General features: G+C 35.7%; 1 protein-coding gene across 13 annotated transcripts in view; it reads right to left on the bottom strand.

The window, feature by feature from the left end:
• Dlg2 (discs large MAGUK scaffold protein 2) overlaps positions 1-22,415 on the bottom strand; it is a 917,250-nt gene that overhangs the window by 439,543 nt on the left and 455,292 nt on the right. For 9 of the 13 annotated variants that reach the window (XM_048787977.1, XM_048787981.1, XM_048787971.1 and 6 more), the window contains exon 9: positions 18,662-18,817. The exons of the other annotated variants lie outside the window; for them this stretch is intronic. In XM_048787977.1, the coding sequence (XP_048643934.1) occupies positions 18,662-18,817 (156 nt within the window). The remainder of the gene's footprint in view (positions 1-18,661; positions 18,818-22,415) is intronic. 13 annotated transcript variants of the gene reach the window in all.

The following is a 22,415-nucleotide window of genomic DNA, read 5'->3' as shown; positions in this document are numbered from 1 at the left end:
AACCTATAATTTTCTGCTCCTCAGCACCTTGTCTTTGATTGTTTTTGTGATCTAGCGTTTTTTTTTTTGTTGTTGTTGTTCATTTCTGTTTATTGTGTGGGATTTTTCCTTTGGGCTTCAGACCAGCTCCTCTGTATACGTAGTGTTAATGGGTAACATTTGAGAATGTTGGTTTTACAGCAAAATTATCCACTCCAGGTGTTACAGCTGGTCTTTGTTTCCATTATGATTTTCAACCCAATTTTCCAACATGTTAGCCTTCTAATATTTAATAACACGGCGCTATTAAATTGCTTTACTTTTCTATCTAGCAGGATCAAAGCTACCAAAAAGGTTCATTCATAAGGCTAGCATTGTGTAATGAATCAACCGAAAAACTGAGGGATCAATATAGAGCAAAACCCCAGAAGGAATAAAATGACACTCTTTTTGCCTGTTTCCAAGTGAAAAGCAAAAAAGTTTCTTTGGATAGTGCGATTATGAAATGTGTTTCCTTATTTTAGAGTTTTGAAGGTTATACAGAGAACTTGTTAATTTATACCCAAAAGTTTATAATATAAGCAGTTTGAAGCAGTAGAAAGAAAAAAAAAGAATTAATAAGCATTAACAAATAAAGCACAAAAGCAAAAATTCCAATCATATTTTTGTATTTATATAATGTCATTTGCTGGTGGGCCAATAGCAGATCAAGGCAATTATTTACCATCACTAGATGGGCAGAAAAAAAGGAAGAAAAATAAAATTGTCATTAAAATGTGTGGATTTTACTTTGCAGAATGAAGGGTTATGAAAGGTTTTAATGACAAGGTTTTAATCACAAAACTGAAAGTTCACATTAAAGTGATATTATTGATGATTACTATGTATTATAACTATCAAATTTATAAGTTATTTGTCATATTTAAGATCTATCTTATTTGAGGATCCCATTTTTCTAGCCTGCTAGCTGCAAAGCCTGAATTCAAGGTCTTTTGGAAAGGGAGGGTCCATAGTCAAAACTGTAGTGTGCCCAAACACAGTGCCCCCCAGAGGTAGAAGAGGGGTACTAAACAATGGCCCCAGAGAAAAAGTGCTAGCTGATTTGAGAGGGTAACCTGGAGCTATGCTAAGAGCGCACAATGATAAGAAATATTTAAATTTAAATTAATATAACATTAATTTATTATCATATAATTTCATAAAATAAAATATTTTAGCATTAAAATCATAAGAAGATTAAAATTTTAAGAAGGATTCTTTCTGAGGAAGGACGGTGGGCAATCCAATATCGAAATTTCTACATTGCAAGTTCTTCTATTATATTTTCCCAGACCAGTAAAAATTTGGCCACTAACCAGGTCTAGTCTATGAATTTGTATATGAGAAAACAGTGACTTGTTAAACTCATGTAGAACATAAGGTTTTAGTACATCTTTGGTTCTGTCAATGGTTGGGGAAGAACTTAACAAGGTAATAGTAAAAGAAGAAATAGCAAAGCAGGGAGAGTTATGCTTATATTCAAAAAATCCCTCTCTTTTATTTCAAATTGAATGTAATCACCTCACCTCATTAGTTAATATCCTGCAAACTTCTGAATCACTTTCTCTGTTTGTACATCCCTTAAATTCTCTCCTATTTTAATCATGTTAATAAATTAACATATTCTTTTCCTGATTCCCTCTCAGCACATGTACTCTATTATAGAACTTGTTGTATAAGATTAGAATTGATTTTCTATTTGCTGTGGTTTCTTCTATTAAGTTGGGAATCCCTTTAAGAAAGAACTATGTCTAATTTTTCTTTGTATTCCCAATGCACAGCACAAAGTCTGTCACAGGATCACTAAATATAGGGCTTTCTTTATACTTATTGGAATAAGTAAATGAATAATGATTTAAATATTTTATTACCTTTTTTTTAAAAAAAATCAAGAATTGGATATTTGTCAAGCACATTGCTGGATACTGGAAACAGAAGAAATGATTAAAACAATTTAAAAGCCTCACAGTCTGGTGGATAAGAAAGAAAAGGAAATCAAATAATAATAATAACAAAGTAGGCTGGCTCCTATAACTTGAGGAAGATGAGGGAGGCCCTATCATCTAGGCTGAGGGAAGGTTTTTGGAACCAGCACAGAAGATGCACTTTTGGGGCTTATCTCAGTTATGAGTGTGAATATACTTGTGGGTAGGAGGTGGCACTGCAGTGGCCAGGAGAATGGTATGTGTGCCTGATATAACAGGAAGGAGTAGTCAAGAATGGAAGAAGCATGGACAAAGACCTCAAAGTAAGAGAGATGGCGACATATGTTTTTGTCTTTGTTATTCTTCCGAGAATTGCAAGTGGTATGACTAAAAGAAAGGTCATGTGGGGGAGTGGAGAATTAACCAGGGAAATGACAAGCAGAGCTGCATTTTAGAAGGCTTCAGAAGGGCTGTAGGGTATGGCATGCATTGAAGGTGCACCGAGTTGTAGTGAAAACAAGATGATAAGTACTTCTGATGAGCAATGATTCTAGATGGATCTAGAGTGAAAGTAATGTAGAACAATTTCCTAAGGATCATTAAAGAGATATTGAAGACACATTGAGAGGACACTTAGAAATCAATTTAAGATGAATTGGTAGGAAGAAGCTGTAAAAATGCGCCCGTGCTATACCTTAGAAGTACTTAGCTTACCATGGGCCAGGCCCTTTTCACATATAGACTCATTAACTCTCATAGTGACTGTGAGATATTCTTCTTATTCCCATTTTACATTTTAAGGAAGCTAAGATGTAAAGAGATTGCACATTGCTGAGGAGTAAAGTCAGGATCTGAACCAAAGAACATGTTCTTTTTTTTTTTTTTTTTAATTTTTTATTGTGGGTTGTTCAAAACATTACAAATTTCTTGACATATCATATTCCACACTTTGATTCAAGTGGGTTATGAACTCCCACCTTCACCCCATACACAGATTGCAGAATCACATCAGTTACACATCCATTGATTTACATATTGCCATACTAGTGTCTGTTGTGCTCCGCTGCCTTTCCCATCCTCCACCCTCCCCCCTCCCCACCTCTCCCCTCCCCTCCCCTCCTCTCTCTCTACCCCCTCCACTGTATAACCCTGAGGGTCTCCTTCCATTTCCATGCAATTTCCCTTCTCTCTCCCTTTCCCTCCCACCTCTCATCCCTGTTTAATGTTAATCTTCTTCTCATGCTCTTCGTCCCTACTCTGATCTTAGTTACTCTCCTTATATCAAAGAAGACATTTGGCATTTGTTTTTTAGGGATTGGCTAGCTTCACTTAGCATAATCTGCTCTAATGCCATCCATTTCCCTGTAAATTCTATGATTTTGTCATTTTTTAATGCAGAGTAATACTCCATGTTCTTATAGACTATATCACGCTACTGATGGCTATTTAGACGGTGAATGTAACATAAGCCAATGATCCAAAAGTCAAAGACAATGATTGCACTTTTCGATATGCTTTAGGGCATTTGAGGATAGATGTTCAGTAGGTATTTAGAGGTATAAAATAGAACCATGATAAGATCTAGTTGCAGATATAGAGATGAAAGTCATAGAAACATAGCTAGGAATTAACTTTGTATACATGAATATTTTCCACTAGGGAGGCTGGGGAGGAAGGCGAGAGTTGGAAGAGAAGCCATTGTAGGTGAATAAACAAATAAGAGATGAGGAGAAGAGGACATGTCTAAAGATTCAGAGAAGAGTAAGTTCTAGATGAAAGGGAAACTATGAGTCTGGTAGTGGGACTGTGACGTAAAAAAAGGTGAGGAGTTCAGGAAGGAGCAAGTCACAGAAAGCAAGCATAGAAAAATATACATTTGCCTTGGACTAAAAAGTTTCCACTGGATTTGGAAACAAAGTATCTTCATAGCCTTGGTTAAAATTATTTTGGTGGAGGCTTAGGAGCAAAACCTAGCTCTATTGCTCTGAAGAGTAAGTGGATATAAAGAAGGAGAGATCATGTAGAGGACCCATCTAGCTGCGAAGGGCAGTACAACAATTACTTCTGTTGAAAGATAGAGGTTGTGATATAATAATAAAGCAAATGGAAGTAGGTATACATCTCAGCTCCACCAAATATTGTCTATCAGTAAAATGGGAATAAAAATAACTATTGTGTAAGTTAATTGTGGGAATTAGTAACCATGTTTGCAGAGCATATAACAAAAGTAGTACTTAGTAAATGAGAACTATATATATATTTATTAAATCTACTTTTTAAAAGTAACCTCTAATTCTGAGAACCTCTCATTCTTCTGGATAATTTATTATTTGAATCATCTGTCATAGACAAATTGTCTAAACTTTCAAGTGGGTTTATATAATTTTTTTTCTTTTTAGATATACATGATAGTAGAGTATATTTAGACATTATACACATACACACACAGGGTATAACTTCTCATCATTGTGGTTGTACACAAGTGGAGTTACACTGGTTGTGTATTTACATATGAACATAGGAAAATTATGCCAATTCATTCTACTGTCTTTCCTATCCCCATCCCCCACCATTCCTTTCATTCTCTTTTGTCTAATCCAATGAACCTCTATTCTTCTCTCCCCTCCCATTATTGTATGTTAGCATCCACATATCAGAGAGAAAATTTAGCATTTGTTTTTTTGGCTTTTTTCACTAAGTATGCTAATCTCCAATTCCATCTATTTCCTGACAAATGCCATAATTTCATTTTTTATGGCTGAGTAATAATCCATTGTTTATATTATTTGTATCTGAATATTTAATGTCATAAGGGTATAATCTTAGTTCATTGTTGCTATAGGAATTATTTAACTTTTAAATGAATTTTAACAGTTTTATTGAGATAATTTAATACCATAAATTCATCAGGCATTTGCTCTTATTTGGGCAATGATTATCATAGTTTCATTTTAAAACATTTTCATTACTACCCCCCCCAAAGAAACCATATACCCATTATCATTTGCTTTCAATTCCCACAACCTTTCCCTTCAGTCCTAGACAATCACTAAGTCACTTTCTGCCTCTATAGATTGCCCCATTGTGAACATTTCATACGAATGGAACCATACAATATGGAACCATCCTTTGTGACTGACTTTTGTTTTCATTTCGCTTTTTCAAGGTTCACCCATGCTGCAGCATGTATCTGTACTTCATTCCTTTTTCTGTTTGAATAATATTCCACTGGCTAGACTTAACACATACTATCTATTCATTTGTCAGGTGATGGGCATTTGGGTTATTTTTACTTTTTAAATATTGTAAACACTGGTGCTATCAGCATTTATACCTAAGTTTTGCATAGACATAGGTGTATAAAAAAGAGAAATGAAAACCTATGAATGGAATTGCTAAGTCTATATAGAGGAGTCTTAACAAAACTAAAACATACATATTAAAGTAATTAAATCATCTCACAATTGTATAAAGCAAACCACAATTCCTCTCTCCAGCTCAATCCAACTTCTCTCAAGGTAAGCACTGTTTCCCTGAGGTAACAGTCCTGTTTCCTTGCAGGCTTGGTCTATAGTTTACAACCTTCCCACAATCAGAAGGACTGCATTTAGTTGAATTTATAGGCTGTGTGTGAGAAAAAGCAAGGGTACCTGATGTCTCTGACCCAAGTTCTCTATCTGCAACACACCACTTGTGTGACAGTGTGGTTTAGAATATATCTTTTGATTTTGCTTGATTAATATTTTCTCGCAATTTTAACGGTTTGGATACAATCTTTTCTAATCTTTTATAGTCACATATTCTATGATTTAATGATATGTAGGGCCCTTAGGATGGTTTATTTGCAATGCATTTTTCTTCCCCTTTCTTTTCATTTATAGTTGGCAGAAAGAACATTAGAGAAAGGGCATGGCAATTATCTTCACCTTGCCAAGCACTGATATTTACTTAGCATACTAAACAAACTTTCAGAGTGACTGGTGCTGAAAATAAAGTCCTTTTGCACATCCTAATCTGTTCCTTTTCAATCCTCTAAGTTTACTGAATTGATTTTTGTTTTATTACCTTTCACAGGGTCAAGCAGAGTTGATGAGAAGTGTACTTGACCATATCTTCGAAAGTCCAACATTGCACATTACAATGACCCAACCCCTCTAGGACACGTTAGAGTCATCCACATATATGTGACTTCACCACAGCATATATGGTGTTATTTCATATTGACTACAAATGAAACATACTTTAACAAAAAGATGGTGCTCCTGAAACTGAATGTTAATTATGCTCAATTAAAAAAAGTCTGTGTCTCAGAGACGAACCCACAAAATTATAATTATCTTATATTAGACAAAGGTGACAAAAACATGCATTGGTGAAAAGATAACCTCTTCAACAAATGTTGCTGGGAAAACTGGAAATCCATATGCAACAAAATGAAATTGAACCCCCATCTCTCACCATTAACAAAACTCAACTCAAGTGGATCAAGGATATAGGAATTAAACCAGAGACCCTGCATCTAATAGAAGAAAAAGTAGTCCCTAATCTTTATCATGTGGGATTAGGCCACAACTTTCTTAATAAGACTCACTCCAGTCAGAATAGCAACTATTCTGAAGACAAACAATAATAAATGTTGGCGAGGATGTGGGGAAAAAAGTACACTCATACATTGTTGGTGGGACTGCAAATTGGTGCAGCCAATATGGAAAGCAGTATGGAGATTCCTTGGAAAACTGAGAATGGAACCACCTTTTGACCCAGCTATCCCTCTCCTTGGTCTATACCCAAAGGACTTAAAAACAGCATACTACAGGGACACAGCCACATCGATGTTTATAGCAACACAACTCACAATAGCTAAACTGTGGAACCAAACTAGATGCCCTTCAGTAGGTAAATGGATAAAAAATATGGCATATATACACAATGGAATATTACTCAGCAATAAAAGAGAATTAAATCATGGCATTTGCAGGTAAATGGATGGCGTTGGAGAAGATAATGCTAGGTGAAGTTAGCCGATCTCCCCCAAAACAAATGCCAAATGTTTTCTCTGATGTTAGGTGACTGACTCAGTGGGGTAGGGAGGGGGAGCATGGGAGGAATAGATGAACTCTAGATAGGGTATAGGGGTGAGAGGGAAAGGGAGGGACAGGGGGTTAGCAAGGATGGTGGAATGTGATGGACATCATTATACAAAGTACATGTATGAAGACACGGATTGGTGTGCATATACTTTGTATACAACCAGAGATATGAAAAATTGTGCTCTATATGTGTAATAAGAATTGTAATAAGAATTGTGTTGTCATTTATTTTTTTAAAAATCAATAATAATAATAATAAAGTCTGTGTCTGTCTTTTCTATTTCTCTGCTGGGGAAAGAGTTTGGATTAGAGGCTGCTTTTTGTGGGTCACAAGGATCCCAGAGGAACAGGTTCCAATATAAAAATCAGGGCAGGAAAGTTGTCTGGGACAGCAACGGAGCTTCTCTGGATAATTGAAGTTGAAATGGGGAAGGCCATTGAGTTGAATTTGGTCAAGGGGACCTCCTCCCCTCCTTCTAGAACTGATACTCATTAAGGGACAGAAATGAGGTAACATGAAACTTGTAACTATGAAGGAGCTTTCCAGGGTGAGGAAAGTCTCTGTCAAAAACACCTTTGCAAAAATGATGTCAGCTTCTTGCTTTGCCTCTGTCAGGCAGCATCGTGATCCTAGAAGTTCCAACTAGCATGGAGCTCCAACATGGCCAACAGTGAGAAAGGAGATCTGTATCTGAACAAATGTCATCTAAGGGGCTGGAACATGACAAGTGTGAGGAAACGTAGGTACATTGCTTTAAGTGAGGTATATCCTCCAGGAAAACAATGAGAAAAAAGTTGTAGCGTAGGAATGTGGAAATGCTTATCTAGGACAACCTATGGGTCACCAAGGGACCCTACAAGGGAGAAAAGAAGAGTCTTAGAATTTCAGCAATGATAATGAGAGGAATCTGGTCAGAGGCTTATTTTTTCTTCCCATAGCCACTTCCATGCCCAATGTAGCCTAGAGCCTAGCGCTAACATGGATTCCACTCTTTGGAAGATTAGTAAGAACTTAACAAGGAATTAATTATTCAGATGAGAGTGGGAGAAGCTGGAAGGAAAACTGGGTACCATCTGACCTTCAAATTTCACACCATGAATGTCTGAATGCCAGCTCTCAAGAAATAAAATCTGTAGTTTCAGGAGAGACCAGGTCAAAAATAAATAAGGCTACTATTATATAATGAAAGTTAATTAAAATTCACATATACTTGAAATACACGACTCACAATAAATCCTTAAACTTTAAAAAAAAATTATAGATGTCTGTTGACTACAGCCCCCAAATAAACCATCTAGGTCTAGTGGTCACTAATCTTTCTGAGAACAGGATTTATCCACATCTGGATCATGTATCTTCAGAAGTACCTACCCTAAAACAAACATTTATTACACATTTGCAGTCTGACTGGTAGCTTCTTCTTCTGGAAAATATAAAGGTCTAACTAAATTGTTTGATCCATCCGTGGGACCCCTCTGTCTCTGAATTTATATGAGCCTTTTGTTATCCTTTAACCTATAAGGTTGACACAAGCATATCCTCACGGTTATGACAGAGACGTAAGGAAGGAGAACATTAGATGAATTTGAGAGGGATGGAAATAACAAAGAGAAATCGGATTCTCATTTCTTATCCACACAGTGTTGGGCCAATCTGTTCTATTAGATAGAATGTCCACAGGAAATTTTGTAAAGGGAAGGAGCCAGGGTTGAAGTCTAGTCTGAATGCTGTTTTCTCATGCAATAGGCCATGGCATGCATGTCCTTCATACAGAGGAAGGAGATCCTTTTGAAATTTGGACAACAGTTCTAACTATTTTAGCAGGAGCTCAATATTCCCTCCTCCTTTTAAAGTCAGCCATACAATTCACCTCTACCCTCCAATGTGTTCAATTTCTTTGCAATAGAGGGATCTTAAGTTTTTGTATTCAATTTGGTACACACATCCCTGCCAAATTATAAGAATTATAAAACCCTGTTCAAGAAATCTCTTAAATTTCACAAGAGCCTAAGGTCTGCAGAACTGAATTAAAGGGTTGAAGTGGGAGATTTATTTTCTCTGCTCAGAGAGGTAAATTTTGATTCTTTAAATAAAACAACAAATGCTATACTCTAAAATATTTAGCGCTCTCTGTCAACACAGGCAGACTTGCACAGACCCTCTCCCATAATGCCAAGCCTACCATTCATCTCCCTTCACAATTTACTGAACTCATCATGAATGAATGGCCTTGAATGGAAACAGCCTTCTATAATTGTTCTTGAAAAAAATTCATTCTCATCTCAATCTGAAGTATCTATCTGGGGCAAAGGGGTCATAATATATCACTTAATACACACACATATAATGACAACTAAAATTTATGAACTGCTTCATACCTAACAGATATTGCTCTAAGCTCTTTATTTATATGTAACATCATTAAATTTTCAGAGTGGCCTCATGAGGTGAATACTACAACTATCGCTGCTTTACAGATGAGGAAGCTAATGCTCAGAAAAATCAGTTGCTCAAATTTACAAAGCCAGAAGGTTGTAGAGGCAGAATCCAAACCCTAATACTGACTTTAGACTCTCAGTTCCAATTCATGTATTCATTGTCTGTCTATCTACCTATCATCTATTGAAAGAGATTTGACAGTAGTGAAATGGGGTACCCTTTTTCTCAAGCAGAATTCATGACCTAAATGAAATTTGGATAACAGTTCTAATTATTTTAGCAGGAGCCCAGTATTTTCTCCCCCTGGGACTAGAACAACATTCAATAAATATTTGCTAAAACCTAGATCCTGGTGCAAGTCTACTCAGGTTTAAACCTTACCTGTTTGACCTTAGGTTACTTAATTTCTTCAGACCTCATTTTTTTTCACCCCAAAATGGGAAAATAATGACACACAACTTCTTGGGGTATTATGGAGATTAATGAGTTGATTTGTGAAAAGTACCATCTGGTAGGTGATAAGATTACAAATACAATGGTGATTGCTGTTATTGTTATCATTGTAGTCAAGAATATCACCCAGCTCATCAGCCCTGTTAGTACTAGAACTATATATTGCGTACATTTTGGTCACGAGGAATACAGCACGGTATAAAACAAAATCCTGCTTAAATAGAACTAATACAAGTATACATCCTGATGTCCTCATTTTCAGTGATCTCATCTCATTTGTTTGTCAAATCATGAACTGCATTTTTATATAAAATTGGTATAATTATACATACTTTTTAGGTTGTTTTAAAGATAAAATAAGTTAGTACATGTAAAAGTTTCAGAACAGTGCTAGCATATAAAAGCACTCAATACATATTAATGGATTTAATTAATATCTATGCCATGAATGTTATGGTTTAATACTATCTCTATTCTTTCTGAGTCCTACAATTTGTTGCTATAGTGATTTTGTGCAGAATGTTCTCATTACTTCATAGGAGACTGCTTTTGAAATTGTGTTTATTCTCTGGTCTAGTAATACAATGGCAATTAAAATATAAAGATTGTTCTAAAAACACACAAAAAAGACAACCTAAAACTAAGGGAAAATATTCGTACAATCTGAATAGAGAAATAATTTTTTTTGAAAAAGCACATCAATTAAATTTAGATAGCTTCATCTCAAGAGTTATTTTAACACCAAAGAACAGGAATTTTAGAGCAAAGATCAATCGTTGTTCACTTTCCATCTCTGCCACAACAAGGTATTTGACCCTGACAGAACATTCTACTGCCATCCTACCTGCCAGGGTTTCCGTGCAGAATACACAAGTGTTTAGAGAATAAGATGAGTTTGTCTTTAAATTACAAATATTGTGCTTTTAAAACATTATTGAATTCTTTAAAAAATTTTTTAGTTGTAGATGGACATAATATCTTTGTTTTATTTATTTATTTTTTTATGTGGTGCTGAGGATCGAACCCAGTGTCTCACGCATGTGAAGCAAGCGCTCAGCTCAACCACTGAGCCACAACCTCCGCTCAACTTTATTGAATTCTTAATGAAAGCATATTTCCCCCTAATATCCAAAAATATATATATTTTTTTAAATAGTGGGACAATAGACAAGGTCATTAACTTTTTAAAAAGTGTCTATTTAGAGAATATTTCTTTCACTAGGAATCCTTGTATAGATCACATTGCAGAGGGAACTGGCTGTAAAACTGAATGCAGTAAGAGCAGCCTCTGTGCCTTTGTGAGAGTCAATTAATCTCTCCTTATTTTTCTTAATTCAGATTGGGCTTAGTGATCACCTACTTCAAAAAGGCAACAAAAACCTTTGGAAAAAAAAAAGCTGCTGCATAAATTCAGAAAGGGGCTATGCCTTATGAGCCATGCCCAGAGGGCTTTTTCTCCTGGTTTTAATTAAAAATGAAATTAAGAATTCTTTAAGATCATATCAGTCTTTTAAGGGCATAAGAAGGTCATTGATTTGTTAAGCATCTTCTTTTTCTTTTTTAATGGTGCTATTTCCCAGATTAAACAGTATGTGTAAGGCTCAAGTCTTCTTTCAGGATCCATAGGTCCCAGGCAGAGTGGATGAGACAGAGGAGGATTGGGTGAGAAGCTGAGGTATGCAGAGCAGGTGGCACTAAGGCTCCATGAGAACGTGAGCTTGGCTGTGTGCATGCCCTGGGTAGAGCGTCTAGATCCCTTCACTTGCTAGATCAAAGCCCACATTCTGCAAAGTTGCTGGCATTATTAGAACTGACAAGGTACATATATGGAGTCCTTGATTGATTATTAATCTCTGTTCCACATAGAGTAGCTATTGTTTTGTTCACATTCCTAAGAAGATATATGCAGGGCAGAAATAGCACTACATGAGCAGATACAAAAGAAAATTATCTCATATAAGTTTAAAGTCACACATGAGTTTAGAAACATACCACCTTTTATAGGGAGCCTATAAATGTAAATATAAAGGGAAACTATATTACTTTGCCTATGTTTACAACAAGGATAACTGCTAAGAATGATAGATGAATTTAGAATCAAAGGCTTTCTTATGGCCTCAGAGAATTTACCTGTGCTGATAAGTATTTTTAACCTGCTTTGTTATAGCAATAAAATAAATATACACAAGCTTGCAGCTTTAAAATAGAATAAGCATATGGAAACAATTAATAAAGACTAATGCAGATAGTGCCTGGATGAAAATTCACTGGCTTGGGGGCTGGGGATGTGGCTCAAGCGGTATCGCGCTCGCCTGGCATGCGTGGGGCACTGAGTTCGATCCTCAGCACCACATAAAAAATAAAATAAAAATGTTGTGTCAACCAAAAACTAAAAAATAAATATTAAAAAGTTCTCTCTCTCTCTCTTAAAAAAATAACTCACTGGTTCCATTTCCCTTGATCCTCACAGCCATTTTGAGAGGGGAATAGCACAGATATGATTTTTTGCCTTATTTTCTGATAAGAAAATTAAAGTTCTGAGAGAAAAGTGCTTAGTTAAAATGTATATCATTAATATGACCAAAAGAAAGCCCTGGAACCTAGACGTTTGGGTAGAATTCTTGTTTCTGTAAAACACCACATTGCCACCCCCTCAAATGAGAGACCTGAAATACTTTGTCTCCTTTCACTTTCATAGTCATGTAGGAGGTTTTTGTTTAAGTGTAGTTATTATGGACAAGAGTGTACAATCACTTCAAGAGGAGGCAATGTGGTCACCATTTAATAAATACCCTCAGCCAGAGAATTCTTTCCCTGAAACAGCCAATTACCAAGTGCTATTTGATAAATAATTCTAAATCCATTTGTAAATATCTCTATAGTCTCAGTTCAGTGTTTCAGGATTTTAAACCTATCGTACGATATATACATACTAACTATTTTCCCTGCCTTCAAATGTTTTCATAGAGCTGACAGAGCAATCTTCCAAAGAACACAAATCAGATAGTGTCCTTGCTCAGCTTTGAAACTCTTCAACAGCTCCCCACAGCTATAGGATCAAGTACAAATTCCTCAGCCTGGCAAGTAAGACCCTCTGTGATTTGCAGCTGCCTATGTAACTCCAATCTCATCATCCACCCTTAGCTACACAGAGCTACTGGTAGTCTCTGGATGTACTGTGCTTTTATGTACCATCAGATTTACTGTGTGGTATTTATTTTACTTAGAAAATATTTCTTCCCTATTATGACTGATAAATTCCGTGTCTTTCTGATAATTGCAAGAAAAACAGAGAGTTAGGAGGCAACTCCTCTGCTTACTTTTAGAGATTCACAGGCACTTCTATGATAGATTAGGTCTGGGATTTATATTTTATTTCAGAATTATAGATTTTGAGACTGTTAAAACATGAAAAGGTCCAGATATATTTTCTATTGTTTTAAAGGAGAGAAAGTTTACCAAAGATAGGTCACCATGATTGGGGTCTGGTGAGATACACATCTTGTTTTGTGTCTCCAAACTAGAAGTTTCGAGGCTGCCAACTTTCTACTCTATTCCAAAAAGGGAATCATAGATGTAGGTTGTCTAAGCTCTGCAGAGCAGAATTATAAGCAAGATTGGAAGATGGATATATGAGAAGCAAATATTTTATTTTCCATAGACAATGCTTCTTATCTATGATTAGAGTTGGCAAAACAAGGTGTGGAAGGGGGACATTCCTGTGTGTATATTCATATCTCTTTTAGAAGGGACAGCCTAAGATCGTGCTGCTCTGATTAGCACTTCTTATACCAATCTGATTTTAGTTCTGATAATTTAAATAAGCATGAGGCCATTAACTTGAAGCTGTGTGTATATATATATATTTCAAACTGAGGATCCTCCTGTCTCAGCCTTCTTTGAGGCTGGGATTACAGGCATGTACCACTACTCCCGGCTCCATATTTTCAGTTCTTACATAATCAACTTCAACAATAAATAAAGAAACTAAAACCTAACTTAGAAGTATAACAGATAGCAGGACTTCAGATGATCACAAGCAATCAACTCATCCCCCCATGCATAGATAAGGCAGATAAATTATTGTAGCCAATCAGAAGATTTCTTCGTTTCTATGTTTGGCCTATTAAAGGTCTCTGCTCATGTTGCTGTGGGGGTCTCTAAATCTGTTCTGATTCTGAGTGTTGCCTGATTCATGAAATATTCTTTGCTAAAATAAACAGTCAATTTTAATGTGTCTAAACTTTGTCTTTTAATAGTTATAGAGCTACAGTTACATTAGAGAAATGGGTCTCTTAGCAGTTATATATTACAAAGTAAATAATTCATCATTTGTCTGTGAGCTGATTAAGGGAAGAGATGAAGTGTTTTTCACCACTGAATCCCAAACATCCAGAGTAATGCCTGGTATGTAAAAGCTCCATGAATATATTATCTTCAATGAGAAGAGATATTTTATATTCACATAATGCTTCAGAATGCATTTCCTATCTCAAATCTGCCAATACATTTTAATTGGCTAGTTTATCTCAGGCTCTATTTTTCAAATGCAAAATAACAATAATTAAGACCATCTTTGTAAAAGAAAAATGAAAATATGCCGTATATTTTAAGAAAACAGCCAAGAACACTATTCTTCTTGACCTAGGAATATCAAAAGTTGAATAATTTGTTCTTTCAAAGTAGAAAAATCAATTGAACATCAACAATTACTTTTTTTTAAAGAAAAAGAGATAGATTAGCAGGAGCCCACAGTAATGTTATCTATTTTTCAATGAACTTCAAATTTCAGTTTTATTCCCAGATCTTCCCATTTCTTCTTTGTGCATGGTCTAAAAAAATCTATTAACTCTAAACATAAGGGAAAGTCTTAGGCACTGTGCAAAGTAAGCTAAAGTGTATCCTAAGGAAAACTTACAAATTCTTTGTTTTCTTTTGGATGAACCTTTTAAAAGTAAATGACATAGGTAATTAATTTGTTCCTGGGTATTGGTTATCAACTCAAAGACCTAAGAATTTGGATGTCCCCATTGAAACTCAAAGAATATGGATAAAATAACTCATTTCTTTTGCTGACTTGCCTGTATTTTTTTGAATGATAATTAGGAATTAAACTGTTGCAAACGTAAGCCTAGTTTCACATGATGACTTGCATTGAGCTAGCTCATATACTAATCGAAGGCTGGAACTGTTGTCTCAATATGTGCACATTTCTGAGATACACTCTGAGAAATTTTCCAATGCCCTGAAAAGGTACACATCATCCCATACAGCAGCTTAAAGTTCAGGCATATCTTCAATATTTTTGTTGATGTTTCAGCTTTGTAAAAAGTTGTCCAGGTATAGTATTTTGCATTTGGCTGGTGGTTGATAAATCTTGGTTGAATGAATTGGTATATTCTTATACTGTGTCATTTAGTGCATAAGATTCCAAAATATTTTTATCTTATTTCTATGATTGGAAATAAGACATGGACTCATAGAAGATGAGTTGGGTTCCTCAGCATTACTAGAGTTAGATAAGGGCTTGTCTAGCTGAGTTCTTCTCTACCTGAGATTCTATGAGTTATTAAAAAATACAGTGAGAAAGGCAAGGGATGGTATAGCAAATGGAGCCAGAATTCTTGAATGTTCCCCTAAATGGTTGGCTGCATTACAAGACATTGAAAGAGAATATTTTCTTTCAAGATATTGGAGAGGTTATTTTCCATTGGAGAGAAAATAAATAATCTGTGAAACAAATTGCCCAGTCTTTTTAGTTATCTAATGGATCTATAATGTGGACATTGACCATTAAAATAATTTAAGTTGGAGTGCAACATGAAGTGAGTTCTGGTTATTATCTGTTTCCATGTATAGATCATTTGTTCATGGGGTAGTTTTATGTAGGCTGAGAGCTGGGGAAAGCACAGCTTGAGCTATGACCTGTTCCTGAAACAAGCATCAGTTTACTTGCCTGCAGGTATTATTTCCATGTTTACTTATTCACTCAATAATTTGGAGCTCCTGGTGTGCCAAACTTAAGACTGTGTTGAGTGTTAGGGATACAGAATGCCCAAACCAGATAAAATTCCACTCACTGAGCTAGCTAGAATGGCAGGCAGGCATTTAGTTTGAAAAACACAAAAATGAACAATTATAAATTGTTTGAATCTTAGAGCATGAGGGAGAGAGAGAGTTCAGAGAGAAAGGGGTGGGGGGAGGGAGGGAGAGAGAGAAAATAACAGAGGACTTGATTTTTCTCTTTTAGGTAGCTAATCTGAGGAAGTACAATTCAAGCTTGGATCTAAGATGACCAGAAGTTAATTAGGCAAAGTCTAAGGAGAGCTTTTCAGTTTGAGGGAGAGGCATGTGTGAAGCACTTGAGAGAGGAAGAGATTTAGCACATTTTGTGAATAAATAGAAGGCCGATGTGAATACTGCGGTCAGCAAAGAGGAGTGAAATGAGATGTTCAAGAGGCAGGCGGGTGCTAGATCATGCAGGGCCTGGGTGCTCTGTTAATGATTTTGCATTTTATCCAAAATGCAAAAGGAGAGAGATTTGATCTGTAATTGTAACAAATCACTTTGGATTCATTCTGAATAAGCCAGCTGTACAAGGGGTAAGACCAATTAGAAGGCTGTTGTAGGTGGCAGATGATAGGTGTTTGGTTTAAAGTGGTGGAAGCAAAAGTAGAGGGTAGTGAATAGATTTGAGATGCATTTTGGAGTTAGAATCAATAGGACTTGAAGACAAATTGAATGATGGATACAAGGGCAAATAAGGTATGGAGAATGACTCAAGTTTTTGGTTTGAACAAAGGGTAGATGCATTGTGTCATTTACTGAGGTGGAAAACTATATAAGAGGAACTAAGTGGGGTGAAATCAAGATTTTTGGTATCAGTGTACTAGTCACATGGGCACTAAAATGGGTTTGTGTGTGACTTTTTATATATGATAAAATAAATAATACGATAATGTAAAAAATAAAGAACTAACGAAAACAATTAAAATAGAAAATTGAATTCCCAAAGGGTGGGGGACAGTGGTTCTAGGTGGGGGACTGATATATATCAGAAGTGCTGGGGTCATATAATTAAAAAAAGACATACTCAACATTGTACTGCAATTTTTTAATTTGAAAAATAAGAAAGGAAAGAAGAAGGAAAAAAAATCAAAATATATCCAGGAGGTAGACCCTATAGCTGCTATTTGTTGAATTTTTAAGGAGGGATGCTTCAAAATCCCCAGTGGGATGCAAAGAAACTACTATAACTTTCATGTTCATTTAAAAAAAAAAAAAAGCATGGGTTTAAAAAAAAATTCACTGACACTGAACCAGAGAAATAAGACAAAGGTAGAAAAGAGAAATGGATTGAAAATCCTCTCAGTGAGCAAAAATGTCTCTGCCATCATGCCGGTGCCAATGCAGGGCTAAGTTCTGTTGGGGCAGTTGTCACCTGGGTCTGACTCTCAGCTCTGTCATTTGCTAGTGGAAGATCTTGGACAATCAGGTAACTTCTCAAGTCTCAATTTTCTTGTGTTTGTGAAATGAAAATAATGATAACATTTACCACGTAAGGTGACTGTGAAGATTGAAAAAAAATAATTTGTAAGAAGTGCTTTAACAAATAGCTGGCGCAGAGGAAGAGCTCAACAAATTTAAGTCAAAAGTCCTGACTGCGGTGTGACACCCTTTCACTTCCCTCTGGTTGTATTGATTTAATTAATATTCATAAAGTGTTCTGAATTACCAGTAAGCTTTAATTGATTCAAATCAGTGAAAATGCTCCAACTAATTAGTCAGAGTTATGTTTTTAAATTTATTTCTAGAAATATTAGATATAAAATATGTATATAACTCCCCTAGGGAGACCAGTAATTGATGACTAAACTAATTTAAAAATATGTATATAAAGATGAGGTTCTAAAAAGACTCTCTTGTTATATCCATTCTACAACCTGTATTTTCTCAGTCCTAGCAATTATTATGAAGATATTATGTCTGAAAACACAACTATATAAGCACCCCTTTATAATATTAAAATTGGGATCTCAATTTAGATAGAATTGGAACTACATTATGGAATATTGGATTTTATTTTGCTTACTGTCCTTTCTGACTTTGGCTACTCTGAATATAGTTTTTTTTTTTTTAAATCATACACAGGCTATAGAATATTAATGTAGAATTTATGCAGTCTTTAGATTTAGAACAAGTTCTTTATAAATTTAGGCAGAATCAATTAATTCTGTACTTTGGGATATGTTGCTTAATATCTCAAGAGTCAGTTAAATGGTACTAATAATTTAATATTTGAATTAGAATGTTAAATGACAATAATAATATCTATGCCCGACTTACATCTGGGGCATAGTAAGCACTTATTAAAAATTATTAAAAAATATAATTTTCTCTTTCATCCTTCTGTATAAGGGAAATGGTAATAAGTAAATTCCAAAATTAATTGTTCTGGAACAATATAATTAATACCTCATTAAAATGTATGGGAATCAAGAACATGTGGAACATCATGTGATCTTATTTGAACGCTCTGTGATCACACCAAGAAAAAAAAAAAAGGCAATGTTCTTAATTTCTCCCACCACACCACAGAAACAGAACATCTCTCCACTTTGGGGAAGATGTTGCTGTTGTGTGCAAGGAAAGTGAGCAGAGGTGGGTCCTACCCACTCATCCTTGTGGAAGCACATGCAATTCGAGAAGATGAGGTGAGGAAGCGCATGCAGTACCTGGTCATCTCAGAGTCAGGGAGCAGGCCTAGGTGGTAGTGGGGGTAGGGAGCTGAGAGAAGGAAGCTTTTGTCACACTCAACAGGGGAATAGTGCCTGGGAGAAGCAGGCTTATCACACAGTTTGTTCACAGTGCTGTAAACAGGTTCCGGCGGCCTGGTGATACAAGAGGAAGAAAAAGATATGCATGGTCAGCACACACAAGGAATTACCATGCAACCAGTAACATTTCATCAAATGCAAAAGTTAAAATCCAAACCAATGCCATTTACTCCTTGTGTCTTACTAATAAAAGCCAAGTTTTCCATTGGTTACATTTCATATAATAATAAAGATTTTATTCTTAGCCTCCCTTATGGGTAGTTGTAGCCACATTAAAATGTTCAGTCCAATGTTTTGTGGGATTCATTGAATAGCTGCTTATGGAAAGTGATTTAGCTAGGACCTCTGCAATTTTGTTCTCCTCCACTTTCTCCTTCTGTTGACCTGAAACCCAGACATGATGGCTGGTGCTTCATGATCACTTTGGGCCATGAAGCAATCATTAGGATTAAGGAGCACAATAAAGATAGGGGAGCATAAAGGAAGAGCCTGCGTCACTGATATGGAGTGATAATACTGCCTACATATTAATTTCTTTTATGTGCGGTAAAAATAAACCATGTAGTTTAAGCTTGTGTCTTTTTTTTTGTTATATAGACAGAACCTAGCATTAAAATATGTACTCTAAAAACTCTTTAGATTGAAAATTTAAAACAAAGAAATAACTGTAGATAGAGCCTATCCCAGTGCTAATACATTTAATTACATTTATAGTCCATGAACACACTATACACAGAAAATGTGATGAATGCTATTTTCTTACTGTGGAATTTAGAGCTTAAAACTGTTCAAAGAATTTACTGCATCGTTATTTTAAAATACTCTTATCCATAAAATAATAGCTGACCTACACTGCTAGCACAGGAGTCTAGAAGAAAGAAATCAATAACTTCTTTTATGTCATAAAACATTTCTATGATGATGTCATTTTAGTAACACCATTCTTTGCCTAGAGGGGATGATTCAATTTTCTCAGTCTGATGCTGACTCTATAGACTAAGAAAATGTTATCAATTTTCTTCAACTCCTTTCACCACAATGCCATGTTTAGAAAGGAAATTTCAGAATCGAAACTGACTGATGCATATCTTAAAAAAATTCCTGTATTTATTTGAATTAAGGGAAAAAATTTATTCTTGGAGCATAATAATAGATTCAAGACAATTAAAATAAGGTTCTGTGCTTTTTCCAGTATTAAACTCTTGAAACTTTTACCCATACCTTTTTTGCAAGTGTGAATGGATGTACTACTTATTATGTAAGCCATGCATTCAGGACATTTGGTATTTGTGGCAGGCTTCAACACCTTGGGATTTAGAAAAAGGTATTTCTTTGCTTATAGCTGCTTCTAGAATTCTTTCATAATGGACTGATCACTTTTCTATGCATAATTAGTCATCACTTAAAATCTTATCAATGCAGAGATATAGTTACTGATGTTGCAGGTTCATTTTTACCTGTTATTTTGTCTTCAGTTCCTTCCCTACTAATTTACTTGCTATTTTGTAGAGTCACTGGCTATGTATTAGACATATCAGACCCAGTTTCTTTTCTTGATCATGAGAACACATGATACGATGGGAGCTAGGCCAATGAAAAACTACCAAAACACAAAACAAAACACATGCCACACTCAACCAGGTCCTCTTCGAACCAAACCATGAAATTAAACATATCTGTGAGAATATCCTTTCAAGCATCATATACAAGGGGTTCTTATTTGAAGACTTCCATCCACCAGCTTCTTTATAAGCCTAGAATTCTGTCATATAAGACGCAGTAAGTCCTGTGCAAGTGAGAGTATAAACACAGAAATGACACAGAGTAGGAATTTAATCAATGTTTCTTTGAATGAATGGATAATTTTTTTATTGTTCTCTAGTGAGAGAAATAAAAAAAAATTCTTATGGTTCTTTCAAGGAAGCCATATATTATTCTGAATCTCTTCATTAGGTTTAAATTTCTTGGACCATCATTCATTCTGACAACCTACAGGAATGAAATACAACCCCAGTATTCTCAGTTTGGAGCTGAAAAGCTCTAAATACTTGATGGTCATAGTTGAACCACCCTCAGGGGGATGGGCTCAGGGGGATGTTTTGAGTCGTGTGGCAATACCTGGTCTGCCCTTGGTTCTAGTAAGGGTCACCCCACGCATAGTGAACTTCAAAGATGTCTCATCCCTGAGTTCCAGAAGGCCTAATACTAGCTAATCAGCATCTTTGTCTTTCCCTGCAATTAATTTTTTCCATGACCTCACTGCAGACAAGAAATGTCAATTGCTATCAATGGGATCTGGGTGGCAGAAACAGATGCTATCATCACTTTGCACTGGGTCCGTACAGAAATGGCACAAGGAGGTGGAGGGGAGAAGATTTTCAGCAGTGTGAGTCAGCCACTCACAATTGAAAGGTCTATTTATTCTATTTTAAGCAACCAGAGGTGAAGGTAATAAACACGGTAAGCCAATACAAGGTGCCCACAGGCTCTTTTTATTCTGTGGATGTCTCCAGAAAGGAGGAAAAGTAGTGAAGATATTAAGTGAAATCTCTAAGTGAATTCATAAACAAATCATTTATCTAGCTGTCTACTTATCAAGGGCCATAGATAAATGATTTTGTAGTCTCATTTGCTGAGCCATCAGCATTTATTTGCATATCTATGGGTTTATAATTGCAGCTCTTATAGCATACAATTAACACACTCTGACCCTTGGTGATTTCTCTTTTCTGTGAACTCCATTAGCACTTGCTATTTGTTCTGCTTTCTTTGCATTTTTAATTGCTAATCTGCAATGCTGGTGTACTGGAGAGAGGATGCTTCATCTCCACCCTACTGTTAAAAAAAAAAATCTTACCTGCAAATGCCCTTCCCTGCTGCCCCACTTATCTCCAATCCAACTCAGGCCCCTCCTTGGCCAAAGCCTTTAGGCCTTTGGAGCAGGATTGGGCTCCTACTTTGCATTGATCTAATATTATAGGGCCCACAAGAAAAAGAAAACAAGACTAGGCCAATTGGATTCTTCTTTGGAAAATGAACAATATGACTAAAGGGGCAGAAAAAGTAGTTGGTAACATAAGAGAAAGTTGCAGACACATAGAAGGTCACTGCAAATATGTTCACTAATTACAGAGAACCAGAGCTCTACATTCAAAGCTCTATGGAATTTTGTTTTTAAAATACTCAGTGGTTTCTTAGAATCTAGAATAAGTCTTGGCTCATTCTTTAAGGGGGGCTATTAGGGTTCATGTTATTGAATTTCCCTAATGATTCCTAAATAACACTGGTTGTATAATGAAAATTAACTACCAACCTTCCTCCTTAACCCTTAGGTCACAGATATCTTGCTTGTAATTAGGAATGAAAATAAAATAAATACTCCATTTGTTTATTTTACATTCCTTTTAGATCTCCAAAACTAGACTATGCCACTTAAAGAAGTTGACAAAACCTTGGACCTATGTAATCCCATGGTACCTGAGAGCAGTACAAGACTGATTTTGATATTTTGTTCATTTTGATTATTTTGCATTAATTTTATTTAAAAAAATTGACTAATTATTGAGGTTTTGGGGTCCCCTTTAAACTTTGCACCTAACTTAAGTGCCTCATATCTGGTCCCAGCCACGTACCAAACACAATAAAGTGTAAG

The sequence above is a fragment of the Marmota marmota genome, unplaced genomic scaffold (assembly GCF_001458135.2).
Source record: "Marmota marmota marmota unplaced genomic scaffold, marMar, whole genome shotgun sequence".
Lineage (NCBI taxonomy): Eukaryota > Metazoa > Chordata > Mammalia > Rodentia > Sciuridae > Marmota > Marmota marmota.
This window is presented reverse-complemented; position numbering and strand designations above follow the sequence as displayed.